This window comes from Pelmatolapia mariae, linkage group LG3_W (genome assembly GCF_036321145.2).
Source record: "Pelmatolapia mariae isolate MD_Pm_ZW linkage group LG3_W, Pm_UMD_F_2, whole genome shotgun sequence".
Lineage (NCBI taxonomy): Eukaryota > Metazoa > Chordata > Actinopteri > Cichliformes > Cichlidae > Pelmatolapia > Pelmatolapia mariae.
The window spans coordinates 52313236-52328439 of NC_086229.1; the positions used below are offsets into that span (position 1 = coordinate 52313236).

General features: G+C 40.1%; 1 protein-coding gene across 1 annotated transcript; it reads right to left on the reverse strand.

Annotated features, from left to right (window-relative positions):
• Positions 1 to 6520: 6520 nt before the first annotated feature.
• Positions 6521 to 14350, reverse strand: LOC134623654 (protein NLRC3-like). Its single transcript, XM_063468685.1, has 8 exons — positions 14289 to 14350; positions 13471 to 13554; positions 11730 to 11836; positions 9534 to 11322; positions 9182 to 9355; positions 8709 to 8882; positions 8135 to 8181; positions 6521 to 7044 (listed from the first exon to the last, which is right to left on the reverse strand). The coding sequence occupies exons 1-8, from the start codon at positions 14348 to 14350 to the stop codon at positions 6521 to 6523; spliced, it is 2961 nt and encodes a 986-aa protein (XP_063324755.1).
• Positions 14351 to 15204: the final 854 nt, after the last annotated feature.

Consider the following 15204-nt stretch of genomic DNA (forward strand, 5'->3'; position numbering starts at 1 on the left):
GTCACAACAGACTTCTGTAATCTGTATTTTAAAGAGCTGTTAGTGCATATCTGTTTACTGGTTTGATTTCCAGGATATGCAGAAACTCCCTACTGACCAACACTTTCGTTTTTGCGCTAAACGGTTTAACACACGGATAACTGATTGAATTATAGACTGTGCTGCTCTATGTGCTTCAGCAACTTGTTGCCTCTGTGTTTTTTTTATCTGAACATCAGTGTTTGTAACGATCATTTGTGGTGAGTTATGCTTGAGAAAAACAAACAAATAATGTGAACTCCTTCTAAGAGTTTGTTAGCACATTTCATTATACTTGAACTCAGTGTGTTAAAAACTTTATTTACCACTGGAAGACAATCACTTCAGATGGACAAACATTGATGAGGTTTAAAGCCAGCATTAACCTGATAGTACCTGAAAGGCACTGAGAGGAGAAGTGCAAATAAACATTTGCCAAAAGAAGTCACATACATGCATTTGAGACACTCACTAACAAAACTTCAAATGGAGAATGGACACTCACACTAAGCAAGCACTCTACAATTTGAGCTAACTCCCCTGTGTCCCATGTACTAGTTTGTACAGTCTACACTTTGCCCACACTTGATGTATCATCATATTAGGGAAGCGGCACAAATCCTGAAATCTGCAATTTGCCTAGTAGGGAGCTGAGAGCCTAAGGCGGATCGCTGACAATCCACTCTGATGGAAACGTGACTGAATGCCATCAGCCGTAGAGACAGACTAAGGAGTGTCAACATCCAAGGGACTGTGGACTGGAGCCACTGCTCTTTTACAGTGAAGGAAGCCAGCTGAGGGAGGTGGTTCTAATCAAGGTGCTTCCCGAGTTGCTTCCCTTGGTTTTCAGGGTAGGGCAAGTGGGCCATAAGGAACATTGCTATTCTGGAAACAGGATATCTTTTTGCTATAGTATTAGCCGACCATTCTCTTTAATGTAACCTGTGCAACATTTGTGCAACATGTATCTTTGTTTGAAGCCTGATGCTGGCTTAAAGGCTTCTTTAATGACTTTAACTCAAATCTAAACGAACTAATATCTGAACAAATCTGAAAGGACAAGAAGCTCACAAGAAGCTGATCTTATCATGGTAAGGCGCTTTGTTGTCTTGATGTCAGTGGCTTCTGTCTCTCATTTGGCTTTCTTATTATCCCAGCAGGGATAATATCACCTGCACCCACATGCTGGGTGCAGGTGATGATTGACCAGATCTTGTTCTTCCCATTTAGCTGACTCTCCAGGACTTGGCTAACTCTCTGAAGGTCTTTGGTGGTTGCAGCTTTCCTCGCAGCCTCTTTGTAACCCCCATTTGCCTGTGTGATTCCCAGGTACTTGTGGCTGTCCTCAGTGTCTGCTGTTGCCTTCTGACAATGCAATCCCCTCAGTTCTGACTACCTTCACTCTTTTTGTTAGCATCAAACTACCGTTTGATCTGCAGTATGCTAATGTCAAAGACACTTACGGAGCTAATGCCTTATCAAAACTTGGCAGATCAGACCATAACTTGTTTTGTTTTAGCAGACCTGTAACAAACCCTGTGTGCAGAGACAGCTTGCAGCTAAACCTATGGTAGGGAAATGGATACCCGATGTTACTGAGGCTCTACGGACCTCCTTTGAATGCACAGATTGGAATGTGTTTCTGGAAACAGATAAGAACAGAATGGACACTGACAGGCAGGTTGCTTGTTTTAGTACATCAGCTTCTATAGAGACACAGTCATATCTACAAAGACTGTACGCTGTTTTCACAATAACAAACCCTAGATCACAAGTGGCACAAGGCAATCCTCAACCATAAAAAGATATACAAAGAAGATAGAAAGGAATCTACAATAAAGCAATAGCTGTAAGGTGTGGAAAGGAATCAATACCATCATTGGCTACAACAACAACAAAAGACAAGACTTATGGGTGATGTGGAGGACTTTGCTGCCCAGCTGTGTCAAGCTCTCCACAGGATGTTCAGTCTAAGTTTAGGGGCAGATGCCAGCACCGAAAAACATCCTGTATTGCGCCACTACCAAAAATAAAGTATCCAGCTAAATGAAACAACTGCAGAGCACTTATCCTTACATTGGCAAAAGCCTTGGAATAGTGGATTCTTCACAGAGGTCAAAGACAAATTGATCCCCTGATTTTTGTTACTGCAGTTCACCTTAGCCATTTCTGGAGATCAGGACTGCCCGTTCTTCGGTTGGGCATCCTGGGTACATCTTATCCACTAGCAGCTGGTTAATTTGTGCTGCCAGGTGCTGTTAGCTTCTTAGCTAGTATGTGTGAATCTTGTCAGGGTCTGGTGCTATATCGTAGAGCTTGTATTTTATTATGAACTGAATAAAACAGCTAGACAAGGAAGTCAGAGAAACCAAGTGTTAATCAGTCCAACAATAGGAAGGAAAAATTCATCACAAACAAGCATGCAGTTCAAAGTTCCTTTATTATCTGATAGTATCACTGTTCCAGGATGCCATGACCTGATGGGAGAGCTGTGTATGGGGCGCTGAACGAAGCAGATCCTCAAGCAGGAAACCAAAACACTGTAAAGAAAACATTCACTAACCTGCAACACTGTGGTCTTCAGGCTGTTTACTATTAAAATCACTTACAGAAAAAGAATAAAAAAGCTGCATTTAACAGAGGTACTGTATCCTGATTCTTTTTGGTCACAAGTCATCATTTCTACTCAATGTGGCATGGTCATCAGAGAAGAGCAAAACATTCAAACCTAATAAAATAACTCAAATATAAGCAATGGATGTAAAAATAATAATAAATACAAACAGCTCTGGATCTCAAATCTGAAAACAGTTCGACGGCACAAAAATAATCAAAATTAGAAAGAAGATAGTTCAAATATCCTAAAAGTCACCTTCTTATTGTTTACTGTAGAAATGTTTTATACTAACTGCTAACTTTAGAGCAGTTTGATAAAACTGTGAGATAGAAAAATAAGAGTCTCATTCAAGACATAAGGCAAAACACAAAAAAGCTATGCAAGAGTTTGTGGAATTCTAAGATACAATTTTTAAGTACACATTAATTGTAGTTTTACATACCAAATCATATCACTTTAGCACAATTACTTATTTCATTGGAGAAATGCAACAAAATCTATAGAAGTGGCTTACAATTCAACTCAGCTTCAGAGAGAGCAATTTAAAATCTGAGCTCCATTTCGAAATGATGTTCAATTATCAGAGAAAACTGAAAACCTAGTAAACCTCAGAAATTGGCCTGTAATGAAACCTTCATGCAGTGAAGATTTCTAATGTTTACATTTTTTCCCTGTTTCATACTGAGGATTTTGTTACATGTTTTACACTCAGTTATTGTATATATTCTGTAAATTAGGCCAATTATTTTATTTATGTTATTTGTTTGTAATGTATAGATCTTTTAAAAAGGATTCTTATGTTCACATAAAGGTACCTAAACAGTTAATGAGTGTCTACACTTCTACACCACAACACTTTGGCTAAAAACTATTGTTGCACTGCTGAAAGCTCACCAGCTGTTGATTGGGTTCACTAAAACTATGCTTTTGTAAAGTAAAGATCCTGCAATAATACAAAGAAAACCTCAACAGCGAGATGATGCTGTTTGAGCAAGCCAGTTACTCACAGCGGGAAGGGAAACTCCCTTTTAAACAGGAAAAAACCTTTGGCAGAACCTGGCTCAGGGAGGGGCGGCCATCTGCCACAGGTGTTTGGGGATTGTGTATTTTTCTTATATTATTTTACAATGTAGCTTTTCAGCCATTGCGCAGCACAGCTTCAGTAGCATTGGCAGCTGCTGCTCTTTGGCCCCAGTTCACTACTGCATAACGGCAGAATTAGAAAAGAAATGCTTTGCCAGCCTGACCTGGCACAGCCTCCTGAACCCTCCACTTTGCAGCTGAGCAACAGCCACACCCCATCTCCACAGTGCTCTTACAGTTTTTCTCAAATGCTAAAACACAAAAGCCAATCCTCTAAACCAAATGACCAGTTGTCTAAACACATTTACTAAATCTAGCCATCCTCTACCAATATCATAAACACATGTCACATGAAGACACAATTCACAGAACACAATCCTCCGTTGTCATAAATCTAACCACATTTTGCCTTGCTAAAACACAAGTTGCAAAAGAACTCTACTCATATTCTCAAATGAAAGCTCATGTGATGCAACATGCTTGCCACAGTCAGCAATATTTGAACACAATGAACACACCTGGCGTCATTCATTACACACAACGACTCAAAATTGAAGACACTTGTTGCTAATGCTGTGACCACATGTATAAAAGCAAGTTCAGAGTGCACAGTTTGCTGAAGATTCCAAACAAACACAATGGATGAAGGCAGAGTCAGGGGCCCTGGAAGAAGAGGAGCAGGCCAACAAGGAAGAGGAGTTCAAATGAGAGGAGGAAGAGGAGCAGGTCAACGAGGAAGAGGAGGAGGCCAACATGGGAGAGGAGAAGGTCCAGGAGGGAGAGCAAGACAACCTCACACCATCATTACGGACGAGATGCGAGCAACAGTCATTGACCATGGCATGACAATGGCTGAAGCAGGACTAAGAGTCCGCCCAAACCTGAGTAGGTTCACCGTGGCCACCATTATCAGGGCATTCAGACAACACAACAGGTATTGTACTCTATTGCTTTCTTTGTCACAATACAGTTTTACAAACCTGTGAAAGTAGTCTATTGGTTTTAAATCAGTTGTGACTGTATTGTAACACATGTCAATTGACAACACATGTTTCTTTCTTTAGAGTTGAAAGAATGCCACATAGAGGTGGGAGGGTTGCCATATTTACAGCGGCACAAGAAACCCTCATTGTGGATATGGTTCGTGGGAACAACCTCATCAGACTCCGGGAGATCAGAGACAAAGTCATTGCCGATAATGTCAACTTTGAGAGCATTGACGATGTCAGCTTGGCCACAATAGACCGAGTTCTCGGGCGCCAAAAGACGTGGATGAAACAGGTCTATAGGGTTCCCTTTGAGCGCAACTCTGCGTGACACAAAGACCTACGTTACGAGTATGTGCAAGTAAGTATACATCCATGTTCACAGTACAGTTAGTGGACATACTGTGTTGCTCAGTGGCCTACATTACTTCTGGACAATACTGTGCTACCTGATTGACTGTTGTTCTGAACACCTGTGCACTTTCACATTTTCACAGAGGATATTACAGTTGGACACGATGGCCAGACCTCATGAGTACCTCTTCCTGGATGAGGCTGGCTTCAACCTGCAGAAAGGAAGGCAAAGAGGCCGTAACATCATTGGCCAAAGAGCCATCACTGAGGTCCCTGGCCAACGGGGGGGTAATATTACTCTTTGTGCGGCCATGGGTTCGGAGGGGCTTGTCCACCAGCATGCTGTCCTTGGGTCTTACGACACCCAACGTCTCCTCACCTTCCTAGAGGAGCTAAAAGACATCCTCCTGGACCGCCAACAACACCATCCTGGGCCCGCACATCACATTTATGTGATCATTTGGGACAATGTCCACTTCCATAGAACAAACCAAATCAGAGAGTGGTTCACCACCAACAGTGACCACTTTTTAAACATCTGTCTGCCACCCTACTCCCCTTTCCTGAACCCTATAGAGGAGTTCTTCTCATCGTGGAGATGGAAGGTTTATGACAGACAACCATACACAAGAGAGAACCTCCTAAGGGCAATGGAGCTGGCCTGTGCTGACATCCCAAGGATGGATTCGCCATTCCAGTGCGTTTTTCCCATGGTGCCTGGCAAGAGACAATATAGCCTGCAATGTGGATGAGGTGATGTGGCCCGATGCAGCTCAGCGACATGATGCCGCACAGTGATTGTGGTGTGTGTGTGGTGTGAATAAAGTAAATAAAAAAACTTCACACCCTGATCATGTTTTCAAGAGTACTGTTGTGTGCAATAGATTCTGTTTTTGCATTGAGTTGTGTTACAGTAGTGTACGTACATGCAGGATTTTCTATAGATTTATACTCTTCATATGAAACTCACAAATCTAAATGCTTAATCCTCTGCAGAGATCTACGACGATCTGTTACTGTATAGTTTCGAAAAATATGCATTGGCAGTTATGAAACAAAGAACCTTCTCACAAATTTGAGCATTGTGTTTTCAATTGTTTTGCTGTAGTGTGTAATGATGTGTATAGTGTTTACACTTTTGAAAGCTTCGAGCTGCTCTTTTGGTATGAAAGTTTGAGTTTTGCAGTGGGAAGGTGTGGTTGTGTTTATGTAGCTTTAGAAAGGGGTGTTGTGTTTAGACATTGGGGAACATGGTGGAAACGTTTGTGAAATGTGTTTTAGCATTTGAGAAAAGCTGTAATACTATGCATGCTCCCATTTCAGTGTGATTACAAGATATTGGCATCTCCATGCTGTACATAAAGAATTCAATGAGAAACTCCAGTTTTGACCATTTTGGTGCCAAATGTCTTCACCATTGGTGGTTTGCTTGAGTGCAGTTCTGATTTTTTTTTAATGTTACCTAACAAAACAGCGCAGAGGAATGAATGTGAAGTACAACAGCAGGGTAGAGAACATCAGTGAAGGTTGATTTGAAGGTGTGGAGGTGGACGAGACTGCCAGAGGAAATTCTGTAAAAGGACAAAATTTTGTCCTCCGAATCCAGATACACCCCGACACGACTGGAGCGCAAACACTGAGAAGATACACAGACCTTCTCTTTGTTGTGCCAAACAAAACAACCATCATCAGAGCAAATCAGACACCAAGACTTGTTGTTTTGTCCCAGCTTGCAGGCATCAACATCCCCTTTCCTGCTGAGGTTTCTGTATGTTAACCCAACACAGAAGGGCTCTGACACCTCCAACTCAAAGTAACAGCGTCCTTTTAGTCCCTGTTCACACAGCACCTGCTGAGAGCAATCAAACCTCTCTCTGTGATCAGGATACGGCTGCTCCTCCTCCACCCAGGTCACCTTTCTGTTCCCTTCAGAGAGCAGCAGGTTCTTGTGAGCTGTGCTGGAGTTCAGAGTGAGCTCACAGGCATCTGGAGGTAAGAAAACACTTTATTCACAAATAGCACTGATTTCTAAGGTCAATCATCTAAAGCGGTTTTCAAAAATTTAATTTCACACCTTCAGTTTTAGGGGATGTGGGTTAGAATATTCTTTAAATTTCTGGAACTCATCAGTAAACAGTCACAGTGACAGCTTTCATGTCTGAATGTTACCTGTGCTACTTGCACAGGTAACATTCAGACATGAAAGCAACAAGTTAAAAACCAGCTAATGTCCAAATTAATAATTAATAATTAAAGTTACTTTTACTTGTGATAGCACCAAACACAGTGCTGCTGAACTACATAGATTCCACTGGCTTTACTAAGTCTACAAGTACGTGGACACCAAAAAAAATATTTTTAAGTAGTGCAACCACTGAATCCAGTGTCATTTAATAATGTTCATTACATTTTTACAAAGTGTAGAGAGATACATTTACACAGTGTACACCAATATTTGCTTGACTTTACGCATTATTTCTTTTAAGGAAAAACTGGTTTGGAAGTTTATATTTCTCAGTTTACATCACCCCAATTTTTCCACTAGAAACACAAACACAGCTGTCAGAAAACTTTGTAAACTCTTTAAAATCTTTCTATTTTTATTATTTTTATTTTCCGATAAATGATCTAATTTACATAAAGAAAACCCAGTCAGGCAAATGATGAAGACATTATTATATTTATTCATAAATTTATTAAAGAAATATACAGTTTTACATTTCTGTGAGGGTCACATTTACTTCAATTTCTAGGATTAGCAGTTAAATGAAATATAAAATTAGTTTCAATCAGAGGAGTATGGGCACTCCTACAAGCTTATTATGCATGTAGATTTTTTAAAACTGTGCAAAAGCTGTGATGCAAACAATGAAGTAGAAAACCTCAATTTTTTTTCTTTTTTGTTTATTTTTTATATCCATAAAATGTTGATGGTAGGAACTTTTTTTATAATCTACAAAATACAAACAACTTCTGACTGGTATGATATTATTGGTTATTAAGTAAATAAATATCCTGTTTGCACTTTCTTACTTGATCACAGTATTCAGTCAAAAGCATTTTCACAGGTACTCACATTTCTTGAATCCTGGTTTCATCCGGTGATTCCCACCATGTTCAAGACTGAAAAATTATAGTTGAGAATTAGAGGGATGAAGCATATTAGCAATAGTCAAAATTTATAGATGCCATTTACAGCCTGAAACAAAGTGTTTTCATTGTTGCTTTTGACAACAACAACAACAACAACAACAACGCAGTTTTGCTATAGCTCAATACTATTATATTTAGTTCTGTAGCAAATCGAAAAGATGGTACTCTTTGATCATGATCTTGAACGTTTATGAGAAAGGTCAGTGAAATAGCCTTTTTCCCAATGAGCCACAAGAGGCAATTATGAGCATATATGTCTTTATAAGGTAGATTTAGATGTCAAAGATAAAATAGTGAGCAGTGTGTGTGTGTTGTTTCTGAGCAATATTTCTTTTAAAAACAAAATGTTTAAGGGTCAAAAATAAATTTCCAGTTTGACCCGCTAACCTGCCCACCTACATTAACGAGCCATAGGTTCCAAGATTTCCTGTTTTCTCTTTGGTATTTGGGGGCTGTTTCTGAAACAGTGGATGACACAGGGCCAGAATTAAAATTACTTGAGTTGGCTGAGGTTGTATTGTGGATCATCCTTCAGCTCAGAGAGTTTCTTTCCCCCAAATTCTCCTGGATGGTTATAGCTCAGGTCCAGCTCTTTGAGATGAAAAGGATTGGACTTAATAGATGTGGCCAAAAACTCACAGCCTTTTTCTGTCACCAGACAACCAGATAACCTGAGAAAACAATGTTTGGTATATATAGTTATTTTAGAACTACATCAGTTGTAGTAAAATTGAAAAGCATAAACTACAAGCACAGGAAAATTATGTGGATTGAGTTGGGGGTTGTAGTATTTCTCAAAACAAAATAAATGAAAAGATTTCACATTAACAGATGTTGGTTTTCTTAAACGGAAAATTAGACAGAAAAACCTTAAACTGTCCACATTTTCTGCGGACAGAGTTGAGTTATAACTTGCAGCAGGTTTGGTGGCTTGTCCATCTATTTGTATTATAGTATTTTAAACATGCACCTCAAAGTTTCCAGTCTGCAGCACTGACTCGACAGTCCTTTACTCAGCAGCTCCACTCCTGAATCTTTAAGGTCATTGTTGCTGAGGTCCAGATGTCGTAGAGGTGAGAAAGGGAAGGTGAGACCAAAGGCCAGATGTTCAACCCACTCTTCAGTCACTTTACAGTCTGCTAGTCTATGGAGGGTGATGGGTGTTTTTTTTAATTAAATAGAAATGCAGAATAAGTATGTAATTGCCGCTGGGGGCAGAGAGGATTTGTACCTTTCACGTTTTCTATTAAATCCTGTTCAACAGTCTTGTTGATTCAGCTTTAAAGATGAACAAATAACAATAACAATGAAATAAAACTTACAAGGCTGTTCTGCTGCTCCTCACTGCCGGTATCAGCCTCCATCTGCCCTCATCTGATGTGTTGTAACTCTTTAAGTCCAAGACTTCCAAATCATTCTTCGATACCTGCAGCATGTAGGCCAGTGCAGAGCAGTGCAGGGGAGTCAACTCTGTTTTTGAACGATCTGACAGTTTGAGATATTCCTGAATCTCATCTTTGACTTTGTGATCTCTCATCTCGACCATAGTCTGGAAAAGGTTGATGCAGCTGTCTGGAGAGAGGTTCTTCCTTCTGATAGACTTGAGGTAAGTCAAGATTTTCTTGTCAGTATCTTGACTTTGATCTGGTGGAGTCAGCAGAACCTGAAGGACTCTGCGATTGGGTTCAACCATAAGTCCAAGAAGGAATCTCAGGAAGAAGTCCAGGTGACCATTTTTCTTCTCCAGCACTTTGTGAACTATCATCTTTAACAGATCAAGTAAAGCATATTCTTGGCTCTTTAGATCGAGGAAGCTGCTGAGCTGTCTGATATCATTATTTATGAAACAGTCATAGACGTGGAGAGCTGCAAAGAACTCCTGCAGAGTCAGATGTACAAAGAAGAAGACCTTTTTCTGGGAAATGATTTCTTCTTCCCGAAGTACTGTGGTGCAAAATCCAGAGTAAATGGATGCTTCTTTAATGTCAATGCCAAAGCCTTCCAGGTCTTCCTCATAGAAGATGAGGTTGTTCTTCAGCAGCTGCTCAAATGCAAGCTTGCCGAGTTTCAGAAGAAATTCTTTGTGTGTCTTCAGAAGCTTTTCTTTGTTTGTCTCTACCGTCTTGTCATATTTTCTGTTTCTACGCTTTGTTTGTGCAAACAGGAAGTATGACATCATCTCTGTAAGAGTTTGAGGAATTTCAGTTTCAGTGTCTCCTCCAAAGACTTCCTGGAATAACACTGCAGAAATCCAGCAGAAGATCGGGATCTGACACATGCTGTCGAGACTCTGTGAAGCCTGAATATGTTTAATGATCCTTTCAGCAAGACCTGGATCATGACTAAATCTCCTCCTGAAGTATTCAGCTTTTTGAAGGTCATTGAACCCTCTTATCTCTGTCACCATGTCAACATGTTCTGCAGGGATCTGATTGGCTGCTGCTGGACGGGAAGTAATCCAGAGCTTTGCATCAGGAAGAAGGTTACCTTGGATGAGGTTTGCTAGGAGATCACTCACAGATGTTACTTCCTTGACAGATGTTATAGTCCTAAAGCCTTCAAAGTCCAGCTGAAACCTGCTTTCATCCAGACCATCCAGGATCAGAACAGTCTTGGTTTTGGTATAATCCACTGAATCTTTGAGATCAGACAGTGTGGGGTGAAATAAAGTCAGGAGCTCATGTAGACTTTTGTCTCCTTTAACCAAATTCAGCTCTTTGAAAGCAAGACTGAAAATGAAGTCAAGATCCTGGTTTTCCTTCTCTTCGGCCCAGTCAAGAATGAATTTCTGCACAGAAAATGATTTTCCAATTCCTGCAATGCCCTTTGTCACAACTGTTCTGTGAGGTTTGTCTTGATCAGGCAACGGTTTCAACACATCATTTATGTTGATTATTTGTTGTTTTGAAGTGTGTCTTATCAGTTTACGTTCGAGCAGCCTGACTTCATGCTCTTCACGTGACCTTTCACTCTCTCCAGTGGTTATATGAAGCTCTGTGTAGATGTTGTTCAGTGAACTCAGCTTGTCACCATTACCTTCAGAGACTGAGGAAAATGTCTCTTTCATTGCTTCTTTTAATTTCTTCTTTGTCTCCAAAAGATCAATTTTACCTGTAATGCAGTGAAACACATCAAAGATGCTCAGGTGGTTAATACCAGATCACTTTAATTTGGTCAGAGAATAAATTCCTGACTTGATTTGGGGACTTCCATTTTTCATTTTAAGTAATGGTTTGCAGATTGCTTTAAATGAGCCAAAGGGTATAAAAATTCTTTATAAATGCACCCAAGTTAGCAAAACCCTGATACTCTTGCACTTAATGCATGTTTTCAGAATATAATTGCTTTTGAGCTCCCTAACAAACTTATATTTATCGTTAAAAGTTAAATTTAATAAATGATTCCAACACTGACTCACTCTTGCCACTCACTCTTGTCTATATCAAGGGTTGTTTTTTTTGGGGTTTTTTTTTTTTGCAGTAGTAGAGATAGTAGTGATCTTACGTATGTAAGCTTACCTGTGTTTCCCTCCTTGTCTGTCTCTTGTTTTGATATTTTCCTGGATTTCTTCCCACACTGAGGACAAGGACAGTCTGCTGTTGAATCAGACTCATCCAGGTCTGAGCTGAGACACAGTTTGCAGCACCAGTGTTCACAGCTAAGCTGAACTGGATTCTTCATAACATCTTTGCAAACTGGACAGGTGGATGGCTTCTCAGTTACTGGTCTGTAGGAGGGTTTACAAATTAGACCTTAATTTAATTACTATAGCACAATAATGGATATTTGTTCTCTATTTTTCCATAACACTACATTGTCTGTCATCCAGGTCATGGTAGTCTAAGACGTGATCCCTTGTGGACCTGAGGTTAGGTAAATGATTGGAGCTTCCGGTATAGAAGCTTTTTAATCTCTTTAAGCTTTTTAAAATACGTTTTTGCAGTGCGGTAGCTGGTGTCATGGTTCGTATTTTGAGGAAAGGACGAACGACTGGAGGTCCCAGTAGATGTCAAAATAGTGATTTTATTACACACATATATATGTGGGGAAGATGAGCATCATTACGCTTCCAAAGCCGATCTCCCCAGAACAACAAATGAGGAGTGGTATATATAACAGTTGATGACGAGCATTATGCGTCAAAGCAGTTGGATTTACTGGAAATCTAAGTATCAATTCTCGTAATCTAAGAACACTCCAGTACATCGGACCCTTAACACCCTTTACTCCCTACTCCAGATGTTCTCTGTCTAGTAAACAGTCACGTACACTGGACAAGTCACGTAGCAGTTTTGAGCAAAACAAGTTGAGAAACTGTGTGTGTATGTGTGCAGGCCCCATTATGTGTCTTTTATCCTCCGTGACCCTCCGAGTCACCTGTTGCCGGGCAGATTCCCCTGCAGCAGATTACTGGGCCCACAGATCTCTATGCTCCATGCTGTGATGTTATTATCTGTGATGTACTGTATTGTAAGCAGATATGGAATCATCTTAACTTTAGCTTAACTTTCTCACTTCCCCATAACTTCAGACCCTCAATTAACAACTCTCTAATAAGCAATATGGATAACATGAATACAGTTAAACCTGCAATAAAAGATCATCATGTGATTATGACAACCCCTGAAATACAGACTCTAATGTGACATCAACAACTTCAAGAAATGCTCTGATGAAATGATAATGATAAATGATCAGTGATGCAACAGAAACAATAATGGTTATGAATAGTACCAGTAAAATAATTTCCTAATCTCTACACTGGGTAACTGTAGTCCAAATACTCTTTTGTTAAAGCAGGATACACATACTCCAGTGCACAGGTCATTTGAACAGGCAATGCTGCATTAAGTTAGTCAGAAGCACTGTGTCAGTAGACCATCAGTGTTCAAAACCTTCAGAATCTTGGAGGTAATATGATCAACCCCTGGTGCCTGGGTACATGAATAACACTCACGCCCTACTTGTCCTTCCTCAATCATCATCGTTTGCCAGAACTTGCCTCCAAAAGTCCCCGATCCATGGTCTTCACAAACTGCTCTCCCCCCCGGGTTACCCAATTTGAATCACTTCTGGTCACCTGGTACTACTGCTGGAGATCCTTAAGGTTTGCTTTGAACTGCCTCACAGGGACAAATGCCCTGACTATGATCATGACTATAATTATTATAGAAAGTGCCATGTTCACAAATTGTCACAAATGGTTCAACACTCGAATATTTCAAATCAAATTTCAAAATTTAGGATTTCTGTTTTAACCTTTGATCTTTAAAGCCGACTGGCTCGAACTTGGATCTGTTGCTCCTGAGGGACATCTTGCTAGGAGCAGTACTCATCTGCGAACTAGAAGGAAAGAAAGTTTTATGAGATCAAAACTTGTTAGAAGTTACTGTCACTCTTTAAAGAAATCTTCCTGGGAGCTGCAGATCTAGACGCCATAGACTGTGAACTAGGCAAAGAATGATCTATTTACCGACTGACATCGATTTACTTAATTAGTTTTGTTTGTCAGGACTTTCAATATAATAGCACAAATGGAACATTTATGATCTTACTTACAGTAACTTTTCAGAAAACAGTTTAGCATCAATTTCAGCAGAAAGGAATAACAAGACATTTCAGTTGAAGGAGAGATGTTTTTTTTATCATTTTATTTTTCTCCTCCTACTGAAACTTTCAATAGACTTGTCTGTTTTATAAGCTCTCTTAATCAGCTTTAACAGCATGACCTAACAGCAGACTATTTCTCAATACGCAATAAAAAACATCTGTCTTACAAAATAATAATTAAAAAATCTTGATCAGAATTTTAAGGACTGATGCTTTTTCAGACTGTTTCTCTGTAAGAAGATGGAATTACTGAAGACCAAAATGACCCAAGTGACAGACAGCCAAGCATCTGCTAGCATGCACACAAAAATGACAGCCAACATCCTCAAAGTTAAACATGTGAAATACCAAAGGAGATCAGACAATGTAAGAACCCTTTTTTGTTAGTGACACTGTTCTCTCTCTCTCTCCCTCTGTGTGTGTGTGTGTGTGTGTGTGTGTGTCCGTCCTATATGAGTCATTTTTACCTGGCTTCAGTCTCACTGGATGACTGTCTGAATGTAGATCGCATCCTTTTCTCCTCATCCATTTTGGCTGCTGAACTGAACAAACATAACAGTCATTAGATACAGTCATACCTCAGTTTTTGGCTATAGTGTTGACTCATAGTCAGTCTCACCAACTGAGCAAATATGCAACTACTGGCATTTGTCTAGTCCATCACTAGTTTTGTTTGTTTGCTTGTTTTGTTGTGGTTTTGTAGGATTTATGAATTTTATTTAGCTGATTTAGAAAATCATTAAAAAATGAAAACTGAGAAAAACCCAACAATCATATGACCCACTGTGAGCAAGCGCTTTGGTGACAGTGGGAAGAAATAAACCCTCCCTTTTAACAGGAAGAAACCAGGCTCGGGGGGGGGGGCATCTACTGTGACCAGTTGCCTTGAAGTGAGGCCAAAACCTAGGCTGCATCCTTCTGAGGCCCCGGCCTTCCCGGTCTATGTGGCCCGGGTCCTCGAAGACCGAAAAGGCTGGAAGTTCGAGGCTGTGAAATGGGATGGTCTAGCATTTAGATTTGCATCACAGCTGTCTCTGTGAAGTTTAATAAACTCAGCCATCTGCTCCTTGCTGTCTAAAATACAACAGGACACTGGAGTAAATTCTCGACCATCTCACACTTCTGATAGTCAGTTGTCTGTTTGACGTTTATTTAGCTGTGTGAAAACTATAACTTTAGTCTCAGCCAAACCGATTTGCTCAGAAACAAATAAAACACTGAAAAAAGCCAAACAATAATATATTTAAGTTATCTGAGTGACTCATATATCACGTTTAACCTGAGAAGCGAAAGGCGGCGGGGGGTCTGAAAACTATGAAGCCGGGAGTCTGCTATTCTCGCCGGCTCTAGTGAGCCTTGAACCCCAGCTAGCTGGTGGGTAAC